The sequence below is a fragment of the Canis lupus genome, chromosome 2, assembly GCF_003254725.2.
Source record: "Canis lupus dingo isolate Sandy chromosome 2, ASM325472v2, whole genome shotgun sequence".
Taxonomy (NCBI): Eukaryota; Metazoa; Chordata; class Mammalia; order Carnivora; family Canidae; genus Canis; species Canis lupus.
Genome location: NC_064244.1, coordinates 58,858,322 through 58,884,134, shown reverse-complemented (window position 1 = coordinate 58,884,134; position 25,813 = coordinate 58,858,322). Strand labels below are relative to the sequence as shown.

Sequence of the window (25,813 nt, the reverse complement as noted above, 5' to 3'; positions counted from 1 at the left end):
CGGGCAAGGGATTGAGGGAAGGGGAGAAGGGGGAAAAGCAGTGTTGGCTAGATGGAGAGGTTGGCTGCCAAGTTCAGCAGGGCCTCAGCTGACCATGGGGACCTCTGAAACTGGGATGGCCCCACACACTTGTCCCAGGTTGAGGTGAGGAGGCTGAGACTATGTCCCGTAGTCAACAGATCAGTGGATACCAGCTGCCTGGGGAAGGGGCTGTGGCCTTGGGTGAGGTGGCTCTCTTCACCTGAGGCACTTGCCAAGGGCCTGTGACAGCTGAGGACAGAGCAGTGCCAGCTGCGGGGAAGCAGGTCCATCATTCCTGAGGGGCTCTGGACAGCACTGTGGGACCCCTTTCTAGTCATGGGCTGCCCAGAAGCCCCTCAGTTATCACAGCACACCAGGATGCAGAGGCTGTCACCCGTACTTCCCCACACTGACCAACTCTCCAGGCCCCAGCCAGGTGTCCTACAATTCAGTCCTGACACCTGTGACCTGGATTTGGCAGGCCCCACAGGTTAAGGGCTCAGTTTCCGAAGATTGCCCCCCACCTCAGATGCTCGTCACAGGTCTCCAGCTGTCACCTGTGTTTCTGACCAACTGGCTATAAACCAGGGGTTTCCATGATCCCCTCGTCAGGTTCAGAAATTGGCTATAGCAGCTCCAAGAACTCAGGGAAGCGCTTACTTACATTTTCCAGTCTGTCATGAAGGGTACGATGAAGGATACTGATGGGCAGCCAGATGAGGAGGTCATGGGGCGAGGTCTGGAGGAGTCCCATGTGGGGGGTCTCTGCCCTTGTGGGCTCTGCCATCCTCCTGGAACATGGGTGTGTTCACCAACCTAGAAGTGTTCCAAATTCTGTAGTTCAGAGATCTTTCTGGAAGCTTCGTCACGTGGGTGTACTCGATATTAGCTTCATCTCTAGCCCCTCTTTCTTTCCCAGAGGTGGGAGGCTGGGCCTGAAACTTCCAAGCTTCTAATCAAGGCCTGACCTTTCTGGTGACCAGCCCCCACCCAGGAGCTCGCTAAGAATTGCCTCATTAGAACAAAAGACACTCCTAGCACCTAGAAAATCCCAGGAGCTCTGTGTAGGACACTCCTATCACTCTCACTTGGAAAATTATAAGGATTTTTAAGGGCTCTGGGGCAGGAACCCAGAGCAGAGACCAGATATCTATATATCATATTAATGTCACTGGGTGGGTCTGCTCTGGGTCGTGCTTTATTTTTATTTTTTTTTATTTTTTAGTTCTTTTTTTTTTTAAGATTGATTTGATTGATTGATTGATTGATTGATTGATTCAGAGAGAGTGAAAGAGAGGCAGAGACACAGGCAGAGAGAGAAGCAGGCTCCATGCAGGGAGCCTGACATGGGACTCGATCCCGGGTCTCCAGGATCACACCCTGGGCTGCAGGTGGCGCTAAACCGCTGTGCCACCGGGTCTGCCCTGGGTTGTGCTTTAGGGGGCCCGTTTCTGCCCTCCTGCCCTTCTCACCAAGGCCAGGGCCAAGAGGGCCTGGCCACCCAGAACACTGCCTCCCCACACCACCCCAGGCACCGGGGCCCTGGAATTCCCTGTGCGAACACCACAGCCCCCTTCTGGGTCTTCGGGCCGCTCACCTAATTTCTTCTGCCATATGGATTGTGCTGCAGGTATGCAGGCCCTGGATCCAGGGGAGGCCAGGGGCCCGTTGTCTGCAGGGGTGTGGAGACATGCGGGTGCGAGACTCCACACGTGTGTGCAAAAGGCCTTGCATGCCGCTGGACAGCCCTGTGGTGGGGAGGAAGTACACAGGGCAAGTGGGGCTCCCCCTATGCTACCACATTGTGGTGCAAAGCTATAGGAGAGGAGGGTTCCAGAATTGAAGCTTGTAACAGAACCGTCATGAAGGTTTAGTTGTGGAGGTAAGAAGATAAGGCACATGTGATTTAAAAGGTATGGCTGATTTATTGAAAAAGGTGGCCACATACGGCGTACTCTTGCCCCGTACTCTTGTCCCGGCCCCAGCCTTGCACCTGCTGGGAGCAGCGCTGTCTCCAAAGGAAGCTCACCCTCTCTGGCACCCTTACATCTGCTCTGCCTTTGGAGTGTTCGGAGAAGGGGCACAAATCTGGCTACCCTTGGCACTGGCCAAGATTTTCATGGAAATCTGGTGCAAGCTGTAGGCAGTGACCATCCATAGCTGAGCTACAGGCACCAAGGAAATAGCTCTGTGGGTTTTCCCTTGTTGGTATATCAGGGTGTGGCCACAAGGCACAGTTTGAGGAATCTGAGCATTAGCAGACTGGGAAGTGGGTTCCACTAAGCCTCAGGGGACTCTCTTTGCCTTCTTGCAGCCTGTTCCTGATCATACTCTCTCCACCTCACCCCAAATCCCCAGCAGGCCCAGGGCCCCACCGCCACTAGCCAAGTCCCCTCTAGGCATTCACTCCCCTTTCCTGAGCTCCACATCTGCCCTGGTGCATCCCACTCAGAACTTAGTGAGCACTGGGCTTCCTTTCCTGAGGACTTGGCTTTTGCACAGAAGACTCCAGAACCCCTCGGTGACCAGTAGGGTCACTCCGTATAGTAACGGGATTGTCAGAGTGCACCAGGCTAGAGGAGATGGGACAGATGCTTTCCTTACAAAATTCATCCAAAGGCCATTTATCAGAGCCCCTTTCACAGCTGGTAGTTCTTTTCCTCGTGTGTTTGTGTGTGTCAGGGTGCAGAAGGACCATGAGTGTGCACAAGTGTGCATCTGTGTACATGCATATGTGCTGAAGGCTCAGCAGGTATGCCCTGGAGGCATTTCTCCAGGTCTGCACACCAGCACCTGCACAACCAGAGCATTCTAGAATCAAGACGGGATCCCAGGCTGTGGCCTCTGAGGTTCTCAGCTCTCAGACCCGTGCAAGGCTGTCATGCATGAAGATACAGCTGGGCCATGGGAATGTGGTGGCTATAGGCCTTGCAGGGCATTAGCTTCCAGAAAGTTTGCAATCAGGCCTCAGTTTCTAGGACCCGCTGCCGGCCTGTTTCTAAGAGAGGCCTCCTCAGCTGACCTCAGTTGGCTGCCCCCGACATCCCTTACCGGCCCTTCAGCTCTACCCCAGCTTCCTCCAGATCATTCTGCAAGGGCACTTGGGCCAACTGTCTGCCTCAATCCCTCTTTGGCTCCATCTCCTGGGGGCCATAGCAAGTGCCACAGAGAGGGACTCAAAGAGATCCAGGTGTGACCCCCAGCTGCATACTTCCCAGTCTGGACAAGCTACTTGACCAAATCGGTGGTAATCATCTCTCAGGGACGGTTTTAGATGCATAGTTAGCATGTGGCTTGGCACATAACAGGTGCTTACTGATATTACCATCACCGGTGACCTCCATCATCATCACCAGCCTCAGCGCCGTCCCCCCCGGGATGCTGTCCTACCGTGGACAGACGTGGGTTCAGGTGCCAGATCAGCCCTCTCTGTGTGTGAGAGGGACAGGGCTGGAGTTTGAAAGCAGATGAGGAGGGAAAGAGCGAGGTGGGTGCGTGGGCATTGCCAAGTAGTCCAGTGTGGAGCAGCGGATGGAGTATCGGACCACTGTAGGACCAACAGACTAGATGGCTAAGCTGGCTCCAGATCCCCAGTTTCCGAATATCCTCCCCTCTAAGACCCCGTTCAACTCATGTCCTTCATTTAGCCAGAATGTTCTGGAATCTGCAAAATATGTTGGGAATGGCTCTGGAGCTCTGGAGGCAGGCAGACCTAGGCCCGAACCCCAGTCCATTACTGGCTAGCAAGTGCTACCTCAGATGTTTCTGGATAAGGTAGCTGAGATCATAGATGTCCAGTGCCCAGTGCCTACTTGATACATAGTAGGGACTCACTTTCTGGGACTTTCCTGTGCCCACCATCTGTTGCTACAGAAGGGGAAGGGTTTCTGAGCACTGGGGCCAACCCTTCATGCTTTGTCCTTAAGAGCCCTCGGCTTCCTGAGGAGAAGCCCTGGGAGGGAAGACTGGAACTGACAGTCTGAGTAGCCGGGTGCCATGTGACTCTGCCGTAATTCTCTATAAAATCGAGATGGTCATCATCTCTGCATCTTAGAGCTGGTGTGAAGATGGAATGCGACCTTGCCTGGAAAGTGCCTGGAACAAAGCACAGGATGCTGCACTCCTCATGCTACCATTATGAAATATTTCCCAGTTTTCTGCACTTTGCTGGTGTGGGCGGGCCAGAGAGTGTTTGGTTTCCAAGGTTACGGCATCTCAGCCAAAGGCCAGAGGCGGGACGAGTGTGGATCTGGCCTGGCCACCTCCAGCTGCGTCAGGAAAAGGAGCTGGCATTTTGCTTGGGTCACGCTTGTAGCCGGGGCTGACATGGCACGTATCCCGGTGAGTCACCTTGCGGCTTCAGAGCCCGGTAAGCTCACCCGGGCTGCCGGGCAGAAGGAGACTCATCTCTGAGACTCACCCATGTCTCATCCCACCAGGAACTCTCTCGGGGATGAGTCGCTGCCCGTTGCCAGGGGCCTCCTCTAGGGCCCCCTGACTTCCCTGGTCAGAGACTTGTTCCCGGGTTTACCTACCTTCGGCTGCCTGTAGCAGGGCAGGGAGCCTGACATGTTGGAAGACCTGAATGCGAATCTTGCTTCTGTCACTTAACAGCAGCACAAGAGTTCAACTCTATTCTCTGCCCTCATTTTCCTCCAGGTGGCGTGGGGCGGGGGGGGGGGGGGGGCACATAGTGACCCAGTCTGGTTATGTCTCTTAGTGAAACTAAGAATCCAGTGAGATCGTGTTTAGGAAAGCCCCGCGTGACATTAAAATGAGACAAATACAAGCAAAGTTAGAAATTCAATCATACATAACTTTGGGCTCTGTCTCTCCTGCTCTCATCTCAATTTTCTGACCTATACTTGGGGTGACTGGCATTCCCCAGAGTGACAGTTCATGAAAGAAAAGGTTCTGCAGTTACATGAATTTGGTGACGACTGTACCTGTAAGCGTCCTCGTGGTGCTTCACAGTGTGTGCTCAGGTATCGAAGGCCAGAAGAATCCTGCAAGGAATAAGCCCATTCAGCTTTGATGAGCCAGATTTTACTGAACCTCATTTTATAGAACCTCATTAGCATGGGTGGTGGTTATTCTTGGTGCCACAGCAAAGATTACTACTGTGACAATTATTTGTAATCATTGTGCTGCATAATTCTATTTATTTACCACAGAGCACCCCATGGGAAGTGGCTGGGGAACAGGTGAAGAGAACCCAGAGACACTCTACGGGGGGTGTGGGGCTGGGCACAAGGCTGGGCAGGGCCCCAGGGAGTCACACTCTACCTCTGTGCCTTCCAGGTGCCTTTCTGATTCCATACACCCTGTTCCTTATCATTGCTGGGATGCCCCTGTTCTACATGGAGCTGGCTCTGGGCCAATACAACCGAGAAGGGGCAGCCACGGTGTGGAAGATCTGTCCATTCTTCAAAGGTAAAGAATGGGTCCTGGGCTGGGGGTGGGGTGGGAGGGTTGGGTGTCAAAGGTTGTCCAAAAGATTTCCTTGGAGAAACTGTTCCAAAGGTGGGATCTCAGGTAGACCAGCTCTCTTGTGGGATTCACAGCTATTGGCACAGTGAAGAGCATCCACCGTTCAGAGTGACATGGAGAGCATTTGGTGTGTCAGGAGCGGCTTAGCCTAGAAAGTCTAGAAATCTGGGTACCAGTCCAGCCTCTACCACTGAATGACTGGAGGGTGTCTGTTTTCCGTATAGGAAATACTTACAGAAATGTCAGAAGTACCCAGCACACATACAACTACTCTCCCCTCACACTCCCATGGCAGACGTGGTAAACTGATCATGGGCCTTTCTGGGCTCAGCTAGAAACCTGTCCCACAATCCTTAATATAACAGCCATGACTGATTGACCACATCTGGGATAGGTGATGAGGCCTGCTTGCATTTGACTAGGAGCACAACTGTAGAAACTAGCCATAGCAGCTGCCATTTCTTGGCCCCTGTACATCTGTAAGGGCATGGAGGCTGATTTAGTGCCCCCCAAGCATTGGTTAGCAAACCGGGCCCAGATGGTACAGAGGGCCGTGATTCCTCTGCACCTCTTCTCAGCTGGCACATGTCTCCCGACTCTACCTTCTATGTACTCAGTCCCGTAGTAGACATGGGCTGGCACAAGAGGCTTATTAGAAGTGCATTGGTTAGGAGTTTTTAGTTTAATTTCCAGAAAGCCCACTCAAAGTGGCTTCAATGTAAAAGAGAATCGATTGGCTTATGATACAGTAAAGTCCAAGAGTTTCTGGTCAGCTTCTGGTGCAGCTTGATCCAGGTCCTTGAATAGTATCTGGACTCTCCACCTCTCTCCATCTGAAGTCAGCGTTAGCATCATCTCCAGCATATTCTACTCAGGCGCTAGCAGAACTGGCCATTAGCAAAGACAAGATGAACTCCTACCAACTTTAACAGTGACAAAATAAATCAATGATACCTTCTGTCCTCATTAAAGTTTCCAGAGAAGAGTCATTGGTTTTTACTTGAGTCATATGCCCATCTATCAACTGATCCTTGTGGCTGTGGGGAAGCAGAACTCTGACTGGCCAGGCCTGAGGCATGTGCTTACAGCTAAATCAAGGAGATAAGGGATTAACCTCACAAGCTAAGAATGCTTAAGGCTACTCCCTTAAAGCAATGCTACACAGGGGAAAAAAAAAAAAAAAGTCTACTACGGGTAAAAGCCTAGAACGAGCTAGCCCAAGAGGAGCTTCCAGTATATTTAGGAAGATGAGATTGGCACATGCACGAAACAGATGGTTGAAAGTAGGGCCCAGAGAGCACACAGGGCTGAAGTACTAATCAGGGAGTTTGTTTGGGGTTCCCTGGAGGCAGGTTCTGAGACAAGGGTTTGTGTAGGGAATTATTTTGGGAGGTGATTCTAGGAAGCACTGTTAGAGGACAGAGAAGGGGAGTCAGCCAGTAAAAGGTATGTCACCGAGCCAGTTCCACCAGGGCCCAGGGGCTCATCCCACTGGGAGAGAGTATTAATGTGCCTCACTGTTATTCTGCCCAAGGGGTCAGGGACCTGGGATACTTACACCCTAGTGTCTCCATATACTCTAGTGCTTACACTCTGGTTGCTCCCTGGGAGCATTAAGGTCCTGGCACTTCTGGCCTGCCTGATAGGTGGGCCAAGGGGCTCCAGTGGCAAGAGAGAGCACTCAGGCAAAGGGATGGTGGGTTCTCAGGACACAGAGGTGGGCTCTGACAATCTGACACAGGGTGCCTAGGGGTCTGGTCGTGCAGTGCCAGTTGGAACTGGCTCCCCGGGAGACATGGCTCTGGGACTAGGCCTGGGGAAGCCCCTGCCTGACCCCTCTCTGCCCCCACACAGGAGTTGGCTATGCTGTGATACTCATTGCCATCTATGTTGGCTTCTACTACAACGTCATCATCGCCTGGTCGCTCTACTACCTCTTCTCCTCCTTCACCCTCAAACTGCCCTGGACTGACTGTGGCCATTCCTGGAACAGCCCCAACTGCACGGATCCCAAACTCCTCAATAGCTCCGTGCTGGGCAACCACACCAAGTACTCCAAGTACAAGTTCACGCCAGCAGCAGAGTTCTATGAGTAAGTCATCAGCTCCTCGTCCTATTCACACGGGCACACCAAAACCTGTCCTGGGTAGGACGTGGGCCAAAGACTAATGAAAACCACAAGAGAGGAGGGGACACCCCAGCCAGCATTTGTAGGGTGCACTGAGCAGCCACTGCAGGCCTGACCCTGGGCTAGGAGCTGAAGATACGGCCATGGACAGGGCAGTGGAGGACCTCGTGTCTGGCACAGAAGTACCACGGTGGAGAGAAATATAGGTAGGGGAGGTAAGCAGGTAGGGGAGGAAGATCACTTTAGAGAGCCAGTGGACCCTTCAGGAAATGAAACACATTTTAGGAAGCGCAAGTGCTCCTAAGGAACTGAGACCAGATAGGTATGTGGTAGAAAGGGATGATGGGGGAGAAAGGAACATTGGCTTGGGTGGTCAGGGAGGGCTTCTCTGAGGAGGTGCATGAGAACTGATGAAGCCAGCCAGGGGAGCATGTAGGGAGCTATAGCTTGAACCCAAGTGGGAACTGATCCTGATGCTGTCGCCTGACCCACCCCATGCTGCCTTCTTTCTCTGGGGCTTCCGACGGGGCAAGCAGCTGGAGCTTGTGAATGAAATTCAGGAAGCGGGAGGCAGGCCAGCTCTGTGCAGCTCGGGGGAAGTATTTGGACCACGTGTGCATGAGAGTCACTGACTGGTGGTAGAAGACAGGACATCTTTTTTGAAAAGACACTTTTTCATGATTTCAATATTGAAATCATTTCAGACACAGAAAATTCATAAAAATAACACCTAGAGCTCTTCTTGTATACCCTCCATCCACCTGGCACCTTATGTAACCATAGCACAATGATTGAAATCAGAGAATTGATGTTCATATACCGTTAAAGACCTTTTGTTGAATTCATCAATTTCCCACTCATGTTCTTTTCTGGCCCAGGATCCAGTCCAGAGTGTCGCTTGCCCTTCATCTCCAACCTGTGAGAATCCTTTGCGCTTTCCTTGGGTTTCATGACCTTGACACTTCTGAAGAGCACTGGTCAATTATTCTGTAGAATAGCCCTCAGTGTGGATGGGTTGGCTGTTTTCACCTAGATAAAATGAAGTTAGGCATTTTTGACAAGAATACTGTCCTCGGGCACCAGATCGGGGGTATGTGACGTCAGTCTCTTATTACCAAGGGTGTGAACTGTGATCACTTGGCAAAGACGGTAGCTGCCAGCTTCCTTCCGTGTGGAGAGAGCATTATTCCTTTTGTCCAAGTGTCTTCCAGGGAACCACCTGATGTTATGTAAATATCTTGTTTCTCATCATACTTTTACCCACAATTCCTGAGCATCCATCAATGACACATGCGAGGAAAGATTATTGTTATAGCATATATCTAATTGTGATTTCCTATTTCCATCATTCCTTCCAGATTAATTGATTGGAATTCTCCTGTAAGGAAGAGTTGTCCCTTTCTCCCAATTTATTTATTCATCTGATCACTCATTAACTTATTTTTTTGAGATATAATTGGCATATAACATTGTTAGTTTCAGGTGTACAGAGACTTGATACAATGATATATTGCAAAATGGTGACTACAAGAAGTTTAGTTAACATCCATCACCACACATAATGACACATTTTTTCCCCTTGTGATAACTTTTAAGATCTAGTCTCTTGGCAACCTTCAAATCTACGGTATAGTATTGGTAACTGGAGTCACTGTGCTGTACCTGGCATCCCCGGGACTTATTTATTTTATAGTTGGATCTATAGTTTGTATCTTTTGACCCCTTTACCCTGTTTGCCAACCCCCAACCCCTGACTCTGGCAACCAGCAATTTATTTTCTGTCTATGAATTTGGTTTTTTTTTTTTAAATTAACATTCCCATTAAATGGGATTATATAGTATTTATCTTTCTCTGTCTGACTTATTTCACTTAGCATAATACCCTCAGGATCTGTGCATGTTGTCACACATGGCAGGATTTTCTTCTTTTTTTTTTTTTTAATTTTTATTTATTTATGATAGTCACACAGAGAGAGAGAGGGAGGCAGAGACACAGGCAGAGGGAGAAGCAGGCTCCATGCACCGGGAGCCTGATGTGGGATTCGATCCCGGGTCTCCAGGATCGCGCCCTGGGCCAAAGGCAGGCGCCAAACCGCTGCGCCACCCAGGGATCCCGATTTTCTTCTTTTTTATGGCTGAATAGTGTGTGTATTTATGCCATGGTACGTGTGTGTGTATGTGTGTGCATGTCACACTTTCTCCCCCCAGAAACACACACACACCATCATTTTTTATACATTCATGCATCCACAGATGTCTTGTTTCCGTGTCTTGGCTCTTATAAATAAGGCTGCAGTGAACATAGGGGTGCAGATATCTTTTCAAGTTAATGTTTTCACTTCCTTCAGATAAACACCCAGCAGTGGAATTGCTGGATCATAGGGTAGTTCTATTTTTAACTTTTTAAAAAAGATTTTATTTATTTATTTGACAGAGAGAGAGCGCGTGAGCGAGCATGAGTGGGGGGAGAGAGAGGGAGAAGCAGACCCATCACTGAGCAGGGAGCCCGACATGAGCTCTATCCTAGGACCCCAGGATCATGACTTGAGCATCCCCACCCACAGTGCAGGAGGGGTCCCTTTTTCCATCCTCACCAGCTCTTGTCTTATTTTTTGATGGTGGTCATCCTAACAGGTATGAGGTTATGATACCTCATACTGGTTGCGATCTACATTTCCTCATTCATTCATTTATGGCTGAACAGTCTTGTGCATGGTTATTTAATTCTGTGGTTTTAATCCAGAACCATCTACATTGATCTTGTGGTTCCCCTGGATCCTGTCATCCTCTAGTCCATCCTTTTATGTCTTCAGGTGGGTGATGGTCAGCTTGTCTTCAGCCACCTAACGAAGAATGTTTGCTCGTTGGGCTCTTGAGAATGTAGCACATACTGTCTCTATACCTCGGGTGGGAGGTGAGCCCCCCCCACCTTTAGCAATCTCGGCACAAGTGTTAGCAGATAGGCAGGAAGTCCTGTTACAAGCTGTGGGATGGGACAGGGAAATCCCATGGGGACCTCACTTTCACAGTGTCCATGGTCTGCAGGAGGGTCTGGCAAAACTGTTCTTTGAAAGACCAGATGACAAATATTTTAGGGCTTTGAGGGCCTTATGTCTCTTTCATATTCTGCTTTATTTCATTTTATCCTTTCAAAAGATAGAAGCCATTCTTAGCTCACAGGCCACAGCCTGGACTTGGCATGAGGGCCATAGTTTGCTGCCTCCTGTTCTAGAGCAAGGCTGCGCTGCAGTGATAGAAAACTTCTCCATCTGTGCGGTTTAGTGAAGGAGCCACATGTGGCCAGTGGAGCTGTTGAAACATGGCCAGTGTGAGTGAAGAGTTAAATTTTTAAATTTTATTTCTTTTTAATCAGTTTACCTTTAAAGAGCTGCATGTGGCCTGTGGTTACCACATTGGACAGTTGAGGTCCAGAGGATGAGAAAAGACAGATTCATAAAAGACGAAATGCTAGGACCATCAATCCTATGGATTCTCTGCTCCAAGGACCTGGAGTGAGTCCTGATTATCTGGAGATTGGGGTCACTTAAGGACAGTTTCCACCCTTGCCATCTCAGGGCAGTGGGGTCAAGGAGATATGGTTTGGCTAAAAGTGGCCTCTGGAAAATTTGCTGCTTCCTGAGGCTTGGGGGACTAAGGGGCTTAGGGCCCAGGATCACCCTCAATGAGCCCTCGCAGCAAATTTGCTAAGGGTCCCGGCCGTTCCTGTCTACCTCCCTCTATATGTGCTCCTTGAGACCTCCAGCAGCCATGTGCAAAACCATATAGGTTTCAGGATTTGAGGGGAGAGGGGCCATAGTTGTCATAAAATTCGAAGCACATCTGCAGCCCCCTGAGGGTGATGCACTGCTGTTCCTTGCAGTGGACATCTCTTTGCCCAGCAGCGTCATTCCTGTCCCCCTCACTATCCCATGAACAGCTTATCACTTAACCATGCGTGTCCAGCTTTCTGCTGACTTCCTGGTATGTATTACTTCAATTGAAGTCTCACCACCAGCCCCACAAGGGTTCCGTCACTCTTCGCCCAGTACCCACACAAAGGGGCTGTGAATTTTAGCTTCATTTGCAGATGAGACCATGGATTTCTGGCCCACGGCACCATGGCCAGTGCTGTGCAGAGCCCAGATTCGGGCCCAGGCAGCCCAAGGTTGCAGGACTCTCTTGCACCTGCTTCCTCTTTGCCCCTCTAAGCACCCTCTCTCCCCACCCCAGCCCCTGCCTCACCAGGCAGTGAAATCCAGAGCCTGCCGTCCTGACCTCTGGCTTGTATTGCCTTTCCGCCTTTCTAAATGGCTATTATTTACAAACATTGTCATCATCACAATTCACATTTGTCCAGCTTTGATTATATCCCAGGCATTGTGCACAGTGCCTTTGCATTCTGACCACTGTGGTCTAGAATTATTCTTATTCTATGAATGAGGAAACAGGCACAAGCAGGAAATGACTTGTCCAGGGTCACACAGTTTAGAAGTGGCATCTGAAGTGGGTTTGAACCCAGGTGGTCTGGGTGGAAGGGCCAAGCTCCCAGCTCAGTGGAGCGATTCAGAACCACCCAGAGAGCTTTAAAACACACGGATGCCTGGACCCTACCATCCAGAGGCCCTGATTACACAGGTCTGTGTGCAGCCAGGGCACGGGGACTCCACAGCTCCCGTGGAGACCCTGGTCTCTTAGCCACTGTGCTTTCCTGTCTCGGAGCAAGATTCTCCCTGGTTCAGGCTGACATCCCAACGGTGTCCTGTAGTGGGAAATCCAGGCCCTCCTTCCCCCTTCTGACGAGCGCGGCCTCAGAAAATCCCCATGCCTTGGGAAGCTCGCAGGGCAGGAGTGAGCTTTTAGGCCTCCCTGGTTTATGAGTGTGGTTGGGACCAGGAGACAGCAAAGGAGCAAGGGCAGAGGCTGCTTCTGATACATGTTGTAGGCTCCACACTCGCCCCTTCACCATCTCGTGCTAAAGGAGAAGACATGACTCTTCTTTTTGCTCTTGGCAACCCTTGTCCTTGTAAATTAAAATGGAAAATGATAGTGCCTGTTGTCTCTGGTCTAGTCATTATTTGGTTCCTCCGCTGGCGCCTAACTGGCCAGCAGGTCTGCCCCAGCGGGGACGCCCAGCAGGAGAGAGTGGCCAGTTGGGTGTGGAGACCCAGCCCCACAGTCCCCCAGGCCCAGCCGTGAGCAGAATGTGGTGGAGGAAGATGACTTTCTCCTTGCGGGCCAGGGCTTGGGGCATGCGGTGGGGAGCAGCCCCCCTCCCCCGGGGGGGGGGATTACTCCTATCTCACAGATAAGAAGGTGGCAGGTCAGGTTTTAGGGAAGTGGCGGAGCAGGGATCCCAGCCCCGGTGGTCTGGGCCAAGGCTCCCACCTCCACACCCCAGGCTTTCCTGTCTTCCTCCCCCACCCACTCGGGATGGGACGAGTGTGCGGGAGTCTCTGCAGGTGGATAGAAGCCCTTCTTATGCCCCTCTTTCTCACCTTAAGCTGGCTTTTGTGTGCTTCTGTGTCACTAAGTCAGGAGCTGCCACTGGATTTTTTTTTAATGGCACTTTTTTTTTTAATGGCACCCTTTTATCTAAACGTTTCTGCTTTAAAAGAGTCACCCCAGCTCAGTCTGGGGAGCCAGCAAGTAGGACTCTCAGTGCCAACCCGGAGGAGTCTAGGTCCTTTTTTCTCCTTCCCCAGAGCCTGCTGGCCAATTTTGTTGCCATCTTGTACTCATTTAGGCTGATAGATTGGAAACCTCATCCAAGGGAACAAAACCAGTCTCCCCAGGCCCCAGGCCTGAAGCCAAGGAGCCGGCAGCTGAAAAGAAAGCATGATGCTCTGTAACTTTATCTGTAAAAGGGCCCCATTGGTGAACATGTTCGGGAGACGGAAAACCTCTCCCCCCTGCCTGTCCCTGATGGGGCAGAGAGGTCCCCCTCCAGCCCAGCACTAACCCTCTGGGTTCAAATGTGAAGCAACAAATAGCCCGCTTGGCCCACAGACTTCAGAAAGCCTGGACCGTATACTTACAATGATTCATTTTCGCTAAACGGCTGGAAAAGTATAACAAATCCAAGTTACTGGTACTAGCCCTGAAGCTTGGCCTGCTGGGGAGAGGCTGGGTTCACATTTCTTTTCCCAGGAATCAGCTCAGGAGTCTGACCTTTTCACTGGCAAGAAGTATCTAGACCAGCCCTGAAAGCCTGAATGTGGACATCACATGAACCGTGGGGGCCTTTCAACTGTCCGGCTGGACACTGGTGTCATTTTAGCATGTTTCAGGCCAAGTACAGTTGGTCCAGTGCCTTTCTTCATCATTTTAATAGTCAAGTTGGCCAAATGGTTAGCAACACCACTCAACACTCAGCCCATGATACAATGAAGAAGCCAGAATTAAGAGGCAGATGGGTTCAGCACCTGATTCTGGTTCTCTATCTTTTTGAATTTGCCTACCCTCTCTTCTTCTTTGTTTTCTCTTCCCTTCAGCTGTTTCTCCCCTTCCCCCTCCATCTCCCCCACTTCCCCCAACCATCTTCCGGCCTCCCTCCATCTCTTTGTCTCTCTCAAGGCATAAGAGAGGAGCCTAAGTGAGGGCATCATTTTGAGTTGAGACTAAACCAGGCAGACAAATTGGGCCAGGAAGTGCATTCTAGATGGAAAGGAACAGAAAGTTCCAAGGCCTAGCGCAATAGGTGCTTCATATGACGGAGAAACGACAGTGGTTGGCCATGGCCAGGAGCCCAAGGCAGGATGTGGTGAGACGGGGGATGCCTCGGGCAGGGGACAGCTAGGAAGGGCCTCAGGTTCTGGAAGGCTTATGTTTTTGTCCTTTAGATTGGGATTTCGTAACCTCCACCCCTTTAGTGCCGCAGGTTGGGAAATTCTCTGCTGGGGGCAGGGCAGTCCTGTGCACTGGGGATGTTTAGTAACATCTCTGGCCTCTGCCCACGAGATACAAGCAGTATCTCCCTCACTCCAGATGTCACAGCCCAGACATTGCCAAACATCCCTGGGGAGGCAGGGGGCAAAACTTCCCCCATCAAGAAACACTGAGGTGATGAGGAGCCTTTGAGGACCCAGGGGTGGGAGAGCGACATATTAGAAGGGCACGACAGACAGATGGATGGCTCTACAGCAGCGCAGCCTGGAGTGCAGCGGGGGAGTGGGGAGAGGGGGAGACTTCTCTACCAGCCCTGGGGGGGAGGGGGGCGGGGGGGGAGGAGAGTGTGGGTCTGGCCTGGGACAGGCTGAAAGGGCGGGGGCCTCGGTAGGTAGAGATCAGGAAGCAGGGTTAGGAGGGGCCAGGCACGGAAACTGATTGCATGGGGAAGCTGATGCAGGGTGAGTAGTTAAAGCCACATCTGGCCTGGGGGCCGCAGGGCTGGGAGCCGTCCGGGGAGGGGTACGTGGGCCTTTGTGGGCCGCACAGCTCTGCCCATTCACTCACACTTGCTCACCTGCTGACACACGTGTCCGTCCACACCCCCTCCTGTCCGTCTCCCTCCCCCCTCCTCCTGCCACACCTGTGCACTTCCTCTTAGCTCACCTGCTCTCGGGCACCCAGCAGAGATGGCACCCACCACCCCTCAGGGGAGCCTGCCAGCTGACTCCCTGGGGCTAACTCCCTCGGACATTTTGGGGGCACTCCTTAGTTCCTTTGCTGCTCCTTGAAGGCTAGGACGAGATTGTGATAGTTACGATGACCATTTGTGGAGCATTTCTTGAGTTCTAGGCATGGTCTTGCGTTCTGTGATTTCATCCTCATGAAAGCATCATATTGAGAAGGGAGAGGGCCCAAGATGGAGAATATTTGCACCAGCTTCTGTGCACCCCCCCCCAAACCCTGCAGGAGATCCTTGTGGCCGGAGCCAGCACCTGCTTGTCCACAGCCTGGCCCCCAACACTGCCTGGCTCACCGCAGATGCACAGAACGAGTTTGCACAATCAGTGAAAGGATGCAGGCCGCCCGTCGCTGGTGGCAGGGCCAGGGCGGGAGCCCAGGTCTGTCCGACCCCAGTTAGGGCCCGTGGTCTTCTATTTGCCTTCATGTTCTTGCAAATAATAGACATGACAATCTGAAAGGGTGAATACCTGAATGCGTGAGTTCGTGCGCAAGGTCAGTGGTGGCCTCCACAAGTGCAATCACCTGCCCAAGGATAAGATAACCAGGTTTCCAGACTCAGGGTACAGTTTTCCCCACAAGTGCAGCATCTCCCACTGTCATATGCCATCTGCCTCTGATTCTGTGGGCTCCTCTGACACCCAGGCATACAAAATTTTCCAAGCCCACATTTTATGAGCCTCTCTGAGCCTTTTTTCTTTCCCCTTAGGCACAGAAAGCCAATATTATTTTGCCGGGAAAGCAAAGACAATTTCTGGAAGACTCAAGCTTGCTCTAAAGAAAACCTGTAATTTAGGCAGAACCTCTTGTTCGAAGGGTCTCAGCCTTGGCTGCCCAGTAGAATCGCCTGGGGAATTGAAAAGACGCTGGCGCTCTGCATGGGTTCTGAGTTCATTGGTTGAGAGTAGGGCCCAGACATCCGTAATTGTTAAAAAGATCTCCGCGTAATTCAAATGTGCAGGTTCAGAAGCTGATAGGGCTCCAAGTTACATTCTCCATACCTCGTATTTCTCTTTTGGGGGGAGTGGGTAAGTGAGGAAGAGGAGGGAAGGGAGGAGGGTTGGTAGGGGGAGAGACTGATACAGATAGGCAGGGAGACGACTGACTACCCCCCAGTTTATCCACTGTAGGTGTGCAAACTTTTGCCATTAGTGATGTCCATCTTTTGAGTTAAAGCCCTCCTCTAGGAAAGGACAATATATATTAAACTACTTTAGCCTTTAACAGTAGTGTACATTTATCAATCAGCTGCTCTCTGAACAGACCTCTGGCTGAGAGCAAAGTGCTATAGGATGAGACACAGGGAAGTTAAGTTTCTTCGTTGGGGGGAGTGGATGGTCGCCCTGGACAGTGTGAGGAACGTGAACGGAAGGCTGAGGACCTCTCCAGGTTGGGGAAGAAGCTGCTGAGAGAAGTGAGGGCATGAGAAGCTGAACCTCTGTGTTCCCTGGTTCCTCATGAGCGGGCCCTGGGGTCTCATTTTTTAGAAAATGGATTATTGAATTTAGCAAGAAAGGGTGTGAACAGGTGTTTCTGATCCAACACTCTGCTCTGAGCTAACAGGCCTGGATGTCAGGCCTGGGCTTATAACTGCGACCCAGAAATGGCTCATTCACCTCCTCACCCTGAGAGAGCCTCACATGCAGTCAGCCCTCACGTGGTAGGAGCAGGGATGGGTTGGGAAATGAGACAAGAGCCACAGGAACTGGAAGGATTGAAAGATCCATGCCAAGAGTAATCATGGAGGCCTCCCAGAGGAGGTGACATTGGAGCAGGGCCTTGAATGGTGTTGGTAGTTTTCTGGCATCTGAGTGTAGGGTGCAGTGGAGGATGGGCAGGGACCAGTTCTGGGTGCCCTTGAAGTTCTCTCAGTTCCCAACACTATCCTTTTAATGCTGTGTCTGGTGCTAGAGTATAAGCCCGCCATGCAAGGCACTGTGTACAAGAGTCCCCAGTGTATAGCTGAGGCCCTGGATGAGCCTGCTCCCAGTGGGCCCTCCCTGACAGATGAATGACCTGGGTGCGGGGGGGGGGGGCACCTTACCAAGCTGTCCTCTCTTCTGCGGAAACAGTTCGGCTTTCTTTGTCTTGCAAGGATGCTGAATTGTGAGAGGGTCCTCCCGCCCCTGGGATCTGGTCTACTATCTTAGCAGTTGGTCTTAATCGACCTTTGGTTAAATTCTAAGGTCTTTGATTAGATTAGTAGCAGCTGGTCATTTTGTGTGCAATTCTATTTACTCCTTCTTCACTGTAGATTGTAGGAGAGACCCCAGTAGTCTTAAACCTCATTTTATTCTTTTTGTCTTCCTTACTTTAAAATACCCCACTTTTTTTTTTAAGATTTTATTTATTTATTCATGAGAGACACAGAGAGAGAGGCAGAGACACAGGCAGAGGAAGAAACAGGCTCCCTGCAGGGAGCCTGATGTGGGACTCCATCTCAGGACCCCAGGATCATGACCTGAGCCAAAGGCAGATGCTCAGCAGCTGAGCCGCCCAGGTGCCCCTAAAATACCCCACTTTTTATTGAAGGATACCATATTAGAAAGAAGTGCATATCCCTAAGGGAAATGTCAGGAATGTCACAAACTGAATGCAGCCATGTTACCAGCACCCAGATCAAGAAACATAACCAGTATCCCAGAAGTCCCTATGGTATCCCCTCCTATTCAGCAACCCCGTCCCCACCTAGGATGTACCTGCACTTCCTGACTTCCAACTCCTTAGATTAGTTTTGCCTTTTGTAGTTTAAATGAGTGTAATTAGACAGAATTAGACTTTGGCTTTGGTTTTGACTTCTTTCTCAAAGTATTTTGTGTGAGATGTCTATTCATAGAGAACTAGTTGCTTTATGATATTCCATTTTATGAATATATCATAATTTATCCATTCTACTGTTAATGGATATTGGAGTAACTTTCAGTTTGAGGCTATTGTTATTAATGCTACTTTGAACATTCTAGAACATGTGTCTTGATGAACATATGTACACATTTCTATTGAGTAAATACCCAGGAATGGAATTGCTAGGACACAGGGTATGCATACCTTTAGCTTTAGTGGATATTACCAAATAGAAGAAACATTTATTCTCATCTTAGTCCCTAGACAGGGATCTATAAACTCAGCAACATGAAAGTTTGGGATTAGATAATTCCTTTTTGTTGTTAAAGATTTTATTTATTTGGAGCATGTGGGTGGCTCAGTCAGTTAAGCATCTGCCTTCGGCCCAGGTCATGATGCCAGGTTCCTGGGATGGAGCCCTGCATTGGGCTCCCTGCTCAGCAGGGAGTCTGCTTCTCCCTCTCCCTCGATGCTCCTCCCTGCTCTCACTCTCACTCTCACTCTCAACTTGAGATTGAGAGAGAGAGAGCATGGGAGAGAGCACAAGCAGGGGGAGGACCAGGAGCTGGGGGAGGGGAAGAAGCAGACTCATCACTGAGCAGAGAGTCAGAAGGGGGGGCTGACCCTGGGACCATGACCTGAACCAAAGGCAGACACAAAGGCAGAGACAGAGAGGCAGGCTCCTCATACAGAGCCTGATGTGGCCTCTGATCCCAGGACCCCAGGATCATGACCTGAGCTGGAGGCAGATGCTCAACCACTGAGCCACCCAGGTTCCCCAGGACTGGATAATTCTTTATTGCTAGAGGCAGTCCTGTGCACTGCAGGATGTTAAGGCCATCCTGTACATTGTAGGATGTCCCCAGTCACGATCTTCTAGCACGGCCTCCTCCCTAACTCATGACCATCAAAGGTGTCTCCACACCTTGCTAAATGTCCCAGTGTCCCCCTGGGGGCGGGGACGTCAAAACTGCCCCATCACTCCTATTGAGAACCGCTGCGCTGCCGTGAGTGCTCTCAGGGCCAGGACTTTTCCTGTTATTTTACCACCATCTCCCCAGGACCAGGCATGCAGGTAGCACTCAAGAGATTTTTGTTACATTGAAAATTTTTGTTAAAAAACAGATGTGAGCGGGAAGACTTGCCAGACAGATGATTTGCAGGCCCAGGCCAGGCCAGTCCCCGGCACAGGCTATGACTATGCGGAACAGGCCCAAACAATGCAGGGCACTGGCCGGGGCAGCCCAAAGCTGGTTTCCAGCAGTTTGCGCCTTCGGGGACTGGCCTGTGGGCCAAGGCCTTGGTCATCCTGTCTGACGACATTGTCTCCCTGGTCCCCTCTCCTCTCCTCCGGGCAGGCGTGGCGTCCTGCACCTTCACGAGAGCAGCGGGATCCATGACATCGGCCTGCCCCAGTGGCAGCTCCTGCTCTGTCTGATGGTCGTCGTGGTCATCCTGTTTTTTAGCCTCTGGAAAGGAGTGAAGACATCAGGAAAGGTAATCTTTGTTTCTATTTAAGTTGGGAAGTTGGCCTAAAAAAAAGATTTTTTTTTTTCTAGCTGTAACTAGGTAGTTGGCAAAAAGCAAATGTGGAAGTGGAAGTAGAGAGCTGGGGTTTGCACACTCCCCAGCTCTGCCACTGGCTAAGTGGGAGACCTTCCCTAAGCCCAAGTCTCCCAGCAGTAGGGTGGAGGTGTGCATCAGGGCTCCATGCTTTTCCACCAAAGCTCCCAGGGATTGGGACACCCCAAGTGTCTCAGGCAAAAACCTAAAGCAACCTATTCTTGTGTATTGGATAAATCATGAATTCTGGCCTAGAACTTGATGCAAATTTGCATCCTTCTCTGGAATATAACCATCTCCTTCACTATGAAACCAGTGTACTTCATCCAGCAGAGTGGTGAGTGCCTGCAAAGAAAGGTCTAGGTTTCCTGGGAAGAGGGCTATGGGGAGGGGGCCGGGGACATAAGAGGGCCACCAGAGTCTGCATTCTAACCTGTGTGACGCTTCCCCACCCCTGTATGGAGCCCCTCATCTCATGGCCCATGTTGATTCTGAGCCTGGGGAACATCATGAGAACAACCGCATTTGGACCCTATGGGGTCCATGTGGAGCTTGACTGGTCCTAAAGAAGCTATCATTGAGAAATGCTCCTTGTATTGTGATCAGCTACTGCTGCATAACAAAACACCCCAATGACTACCCCAAAGATGTAGTCATTTAAAATAACCATTTTGTTCTCGTGATGGTGTGGGTTGACTGGGACCAGATAGGTGGGTCCTCTGCTCCTTGTGCTGTTGCCAGGCTCCATATCTGGGGGCATGGCTGAGCTGGAATGTCCAAGATGGCACACACTCATGGATGGTGGTGAGTACTGGCTGGGAGCCCAGCTGGAGCTGTCAAGCGGAGCGTCTTGGGTAGTTTCCACAAAACCTCTCCAAGTGGTTTGGGCTTCTCACAGCATGGTGGCTGAGTTCCAAGAGCAAGTTCCAAGCAGACAAGCCCCAGTGTGCAAGTAGCTCTTCCAGTCTCTGCTTGCATCATGCTTGCTGTTGGCCCAGTGGCCAAGATAAATCTTATGGCGAAGCCCAGAATCAGTGTGGGAGGAGACTCACACAGCTGTGGGTTCACTGGGGGTCATGAGGCCAACAGTCTACCATAATCAAGTAAGTGTGAATTTGTAAGGAGCTTCATTAGACAAGTGATTTGGCAAGTGGCATGCGTCAGGGGAATGTCTGGTATTCCTAGAGTCCGTGGGTATGCCAGTGAGAGCAAAGACAGTGACAGGGAACCAGCAGCCAGTGGGGATGAAATCAGTCAAGAAAGGCTTGAAGTGGAACTTCCTAACAGCATGGTGGAGACACAGAGTGTACCCCAAGGAGGAGCCAAATAAAATGCAGACCAGGGCTGCAAGAAATTCTGTGATAGGGCAAAACCAGGCTAGGACCCCTACCATTCTAGCACCTGGTATAGAGTAGGTCTTAGTAAGTATTTATTGAAGCATTCATGAGGAAAGGAAGGAAGGTAGGAAGAAAGGGAAAAGGGTGGGTGGATAAATAAGTTGGGGAGCCTCACTGAGTGTTCCTTCAAATTCAGTACAACTTATTAAGCATTTATGGACATTTATGGACGCACCTGCGACATGCCAGGCTTGATACTAGTATTAGTGACTAAAGAATAAAGACCAATTCCTTCTCCAATTGCGTATCTTCTTATATGTATTACAGACAGGCATAGGTCAACCCGTGTTGCTAGTTTCTTGAGTCTTCATCCAGAGACATGTGTGTCCTTCTCTAAATAAACAGTAATGGTCACAAACTGTACAACATACTATTCTAGGTCTTGATTTTTTTTTTTTTAATTTTTGACTTTAAGATCCTTTCATATCAGGGAGTCAGGTTACATTTTAACTGAAATACAAACTGTATTTTGCACCAGCCCTTGAATCAATTTAGCGGATCGCGACAATTTTCTAAGAAGGAAATGGACTGGAATGCATTGTGCATGGTAAAGGAGCAGCTGGCTTTCGGAGTTTGGATTTTAGCTATAGCCATCCGCACGTGTGTGTGTGTGTGTGTGTGTGTGTGTGTATTTTGTGTCGATCTACAAGTTGTTTGTTAACATGAGTTGTCATGGTGAAAAAAAGTGAGAGATCCTGCATTAGAATTAGCTCTTTAAACCAAAGACCATGGAGAAGGTGGCATTTGGCCTAGGTCTCTAAGGACAGGAACAGATAGGGATGCGGAGAGGGAGGGGGTTTTCAGCGGAAGGTTTTCAGCGTCAGTGAAGCCACTGAGGTGCCGGAGCCCCAGGCCAGCCTCGTCCAGCCCCTCAGCTCCTCTCCTGGGTCTCAGGAGCACGGCTCTCTTGGCCTCTGCAGGCAGCAGAATTGCAGACATCTGAGCTTTACTACTCTCCTGGCGTGGGCGCGAGGCCACCGCAGCTCCTGATGTTGCATTCCAAGATTAAGTGCCCTAGAGCCATTGCCAGGGCGGGTACAACCGGCCCCAGCTAGTGTAGCACTTGGTCCGATGGAGCAGGAGTGGCTGATGGGAGATTGATGGGAAGAAGGAGCAGAGCTGAGCATGCTCAGTTCCTCTGTGCAAAGGCACCTTCAAGGAGTCATGCCCCCCCTTCGGCCCCTAGGGGAACCCCACCCCCCACCAGGTGGAAACTTGTCAAACTGAAGCCACAGCCCACATTTTCCATAAATCCCCCCAAACCAAAGCCACAGCCCACATTTTACGTAAATCCTCCCCCAGCATTCTGCTGGCGGCTGAGCAGGAAAGGGCCCCTGGCTGTCCATGGGGGAGGGAGCTTTCCAGAATAGGGAGCTTCACTCAGGACATTCCTGTGCCCGGTCTTTAATTGTTTTTATAAACTGGCTCAGGAGAAAATCAAGAACACTGCTGATTTCTGGCCAGACTACATCTGGAACAGGACGGAGCTTTTCTTAGCAGGCTTCCACAGCCGCAGAGCAGCCTGAAATGAATTGCGAATGTTCACACTTCCCGGCTTGGCAAATGAGGGCTCTGTGCCCGGGAGGAGATGTGACTCCATTCCACGGTGGCAGCAGGGATGGTGGGGGGCGGGGCACAGTCTGAATCAAGGTAAGGGGTGACCCCACATCACGCACTCTGACCTTGCCCATTGACCATCTCAGGGTAAAGGGCAGAGGTTGGAGTGGGGAGTTAGCCTCCAGGGAGTCAGTTAGGGAGCATGCGTGCTGCTGCTTGCAATTCTAGAGTCCTGCCTGCCTCTCCCATCTCCCGAGTCTTTGGCTGAACTGGCTTTTAGATCATCAGCCTAGTCACCGAGCCCCTAAATGTCAGACAGAAGGCACACAGAGGCCATCTACGCCAACCAGCTCATACACATGGGGAGGCCGAGGCCTGGAGGGGGACAGGGTGTCACCAAAGTCTCTGGCATGGCTAGGACTTGACCTTGACTCCCAAATACACAGGGAAGTGAGTGATTAAGAACATGGCTTTGTGACCAGAGCACCTGGGTTGGAGTCCAGGCACCACTGTTTCCTGCTGGGTGACCTTGGAATTAATGCTGCTCCCTACGGAGGGCAGTTAGTCATCGTGCCAACCTCCAGGGTCATTGGGAAGATGAACAGGAGGTCCTTGGTCCAGGGCTGGCAGATGGAAATTGCTCAATACATGATCCTTGTCCTGCCTTTGTGTCCTTCCTCAGCACCCCTTCCAATGCTCTGTCCCCACCCCAGAGGTTTGCAGACTCTGCTGAGGAGGCTCAGCGCAGCTCTGGGGGGAGTGGCGGGCCCAGGCTCCTACCTGCTCTGCCTGAATTTTCAGAAGCCTTGGGCTCTCCTATGCCTGGAGATAAACCAAGACAACAGAACTGGCTAGAGATGGCCACCACGTTCCGCCACTGCACTGCCAGGCTGCCGGCTGTTTGGGGGACGGTAAAAGACAGAGCACCTCTCAGATTCTGGCAAGAGTGGTAGGGTTGGGGAAAAAGCCGGACCAATTAAAAAAAATGAGTTTTAGAATTTTTAAATAGAAAGGTCATTTTGTTGTTTGTGAGTTTCAACACCTAGTTCTTCTACCCAAGTCTTCCCACTAATGGTTCAATACAAGCTGGTCCTGCCTTGCCTTAGCTACTTAATTGAGCCCATTATTGGAACCATCGGTGGGTCCAGTTAGTGACTTAATTGGACCCATTGCTCAAATGCAAATGATATTTTTATAGTGAAGAACATCATTTGCATGGGAGTGATGAATATGCTAAAATATTTACAGATCAGCATTTTCTTAATGTAACATCAGTACAAGCCCTCACCCCATAAATCTTGTATATTTTCATTATTTGTGCAAATGTCCTTAAAACCCAGTTCAGAAGATGACACATTCTGAATCATTAGAGGCTAAATCAGTGCAGTTTTGTACTGATAAAGCACAGACATTTATCATCCCTGTGTTAGAGTAGACCTTCGTGGTGACCCCGCGCAGTGCTTCTCAACCTTTAATGCAAGTAAGAATCACATGGAGGGAGGGCTTGTCAAAACTCAAGAATGCTGGGTCTCTCCTTGACAGTCTGATTCCACAGCGTGGGAATTTGCAATTTTGACAAGCTCCTTAGGGGTGCTCATGTCTCTGGTCCATGGGCCTCACCTTGCTCTAGGCAATCTTGTGCCTAATGCCTGGATCTCTGGCAATATTTGCACTTTCAATGATGGGGGCCTCACCATCTCCGCATCTCTCCTGGAAGCTCATTCTCTCTTTAGAGAGCTCTGTTCACTGGAAAGTTCTTCCTTTTATAGAGCGAAGATTTTCTTCATTGTGATTATCAGCTGTTGGTTTGAGCGTGGTACCCTAGAGCCAAACAAATCCTAGCCCTGATCCGTAGAAACACAAGGTGGATGAGAAGTTGGATTGAGGTGATAGAAAGCAGTGGCCTCCCTTGGGGACTGAGGACATTTGGCTAAACAACGGGCTGCTCTTCACTCTTTTCACGTCCTGCTCAAAGATGGACTAAGTCTGGCTTTTTGTGGCCAGAGATGCACTGCAAGTTAAAATTTTGAGAGCAGAGAAGCCTAGGGTGGAGATGACAAGAGCCCAAGTGTCCCTTCCCTTTGCCCAGTTTGCATACTGGGCACACGTCAGTAGGAGCTAGTGGTTGTCCAAGGATCCAGGGAGCCTTCCTTTTTGCACAAGATTTTAGGCAGCTGAACTCACTTCCACTAGCAATTCTGAGAACTTTCCATAAGACTCAGATGATTTTCCTTTCAATACATGTGCAAGGACAGGACAAGCTCCTCTTTCTTTTTTTTTTTTTTTTAAGATTTTATTTATTTATTCATGCGAGATACACAGAGAGAGGCAGAGACATAGGCAGAAGGAGAAGCAGGCTCCTCTCAGGGACCCCGATGTGGGACTTGGTCCTAGGACTAGGATCATGCCCTGAGCTAAAGGCAGATGCTCAACCTCTGAGCCACCCAGGAGTCTCCAGGTTCCCCTTTCCCTGGTGCAGTCAGGGTCAGCTCCATCATGCCCTGATGTTCATTGTGTCCTCATATGTTCCAAATTAAATCCACGTTAGAATCTCAGACAGGACCAGTGAGTGCTGCTTGCAGTCCCCCTGGGAGATTCCTTGGAGTCAGAGCTGAGGATGTTTTTTGATGGTGGAGTATGGTCTCACCTGGCCTGCTGGGCCAACCATTGGGCCTGCAGCTGTTGACATGAGTTTTAGGGGAACACAGGTTAGGGCTCAATACAAAGATATGTGAAGGCTCCTCCTGTGCCTGTCACTAAGCACTCGTTTGTCCCAGTTTGGGAGAATAAATCCAGGATTGATGTGAGGTCAACCAGTTGCAATGGCTCCACTTTCCAAGTCATGTTTTCCTTCTTATTTGTTTTTGGCAATTTGTCCTCCTGTTCCTGCACTTCTGAAAGAAAACAGAGAGCTAAAGCCTGTATCCACAAAGACTACCCCTCAAAATAGAATGAAGGAATGATGGAGGAACAACTGGATACCATGAAGCAGAGGAGTCTGATGCCTCTTCTGATTCCCTGAGAAGACATGACCAACTATTGAGACGTTTAATTACTCCCTGACTCATTTGCTCATTCATTCACTTGCTCATTCTTTCATTTGTTCCTGGACTAACTGACCCTCAGAATTAACACTGACTCACTCATCTGTCTACCCATCCATGTGCTCAACAGTGTACTTACCTAC

General features: G+C 50.3%; 1 protein-coding gene across 1 annotated transcript in view; it reads left to right on the top strand.

Annotated features, from left to right (window-relative positions):
* SLC6A2 (solute carrier family 6 member 2) overlaps positions 1-25,813 on the top strand; it is a 47,561-nt gene that overhangs the window by 5,814 nt on the left and 15,934 nt on the right. The window contains exons 2-4 of the mRNA XM_025447946.3: positions 5,323-5,454; positions 7,366-7,603; positions 19,468-19,606. Of these exons, the coding sequence (XP_025303731.2) occupies positions 5,323-5,454; positions 7,366-7,603; positions 19,468-19,606 (509 nt within the window). The remainder of the gene's footprint in view (positions 1-5,322; positions 5,455-7,365; positions 7,604-19,467; positions 19,607-25,813) is intronic.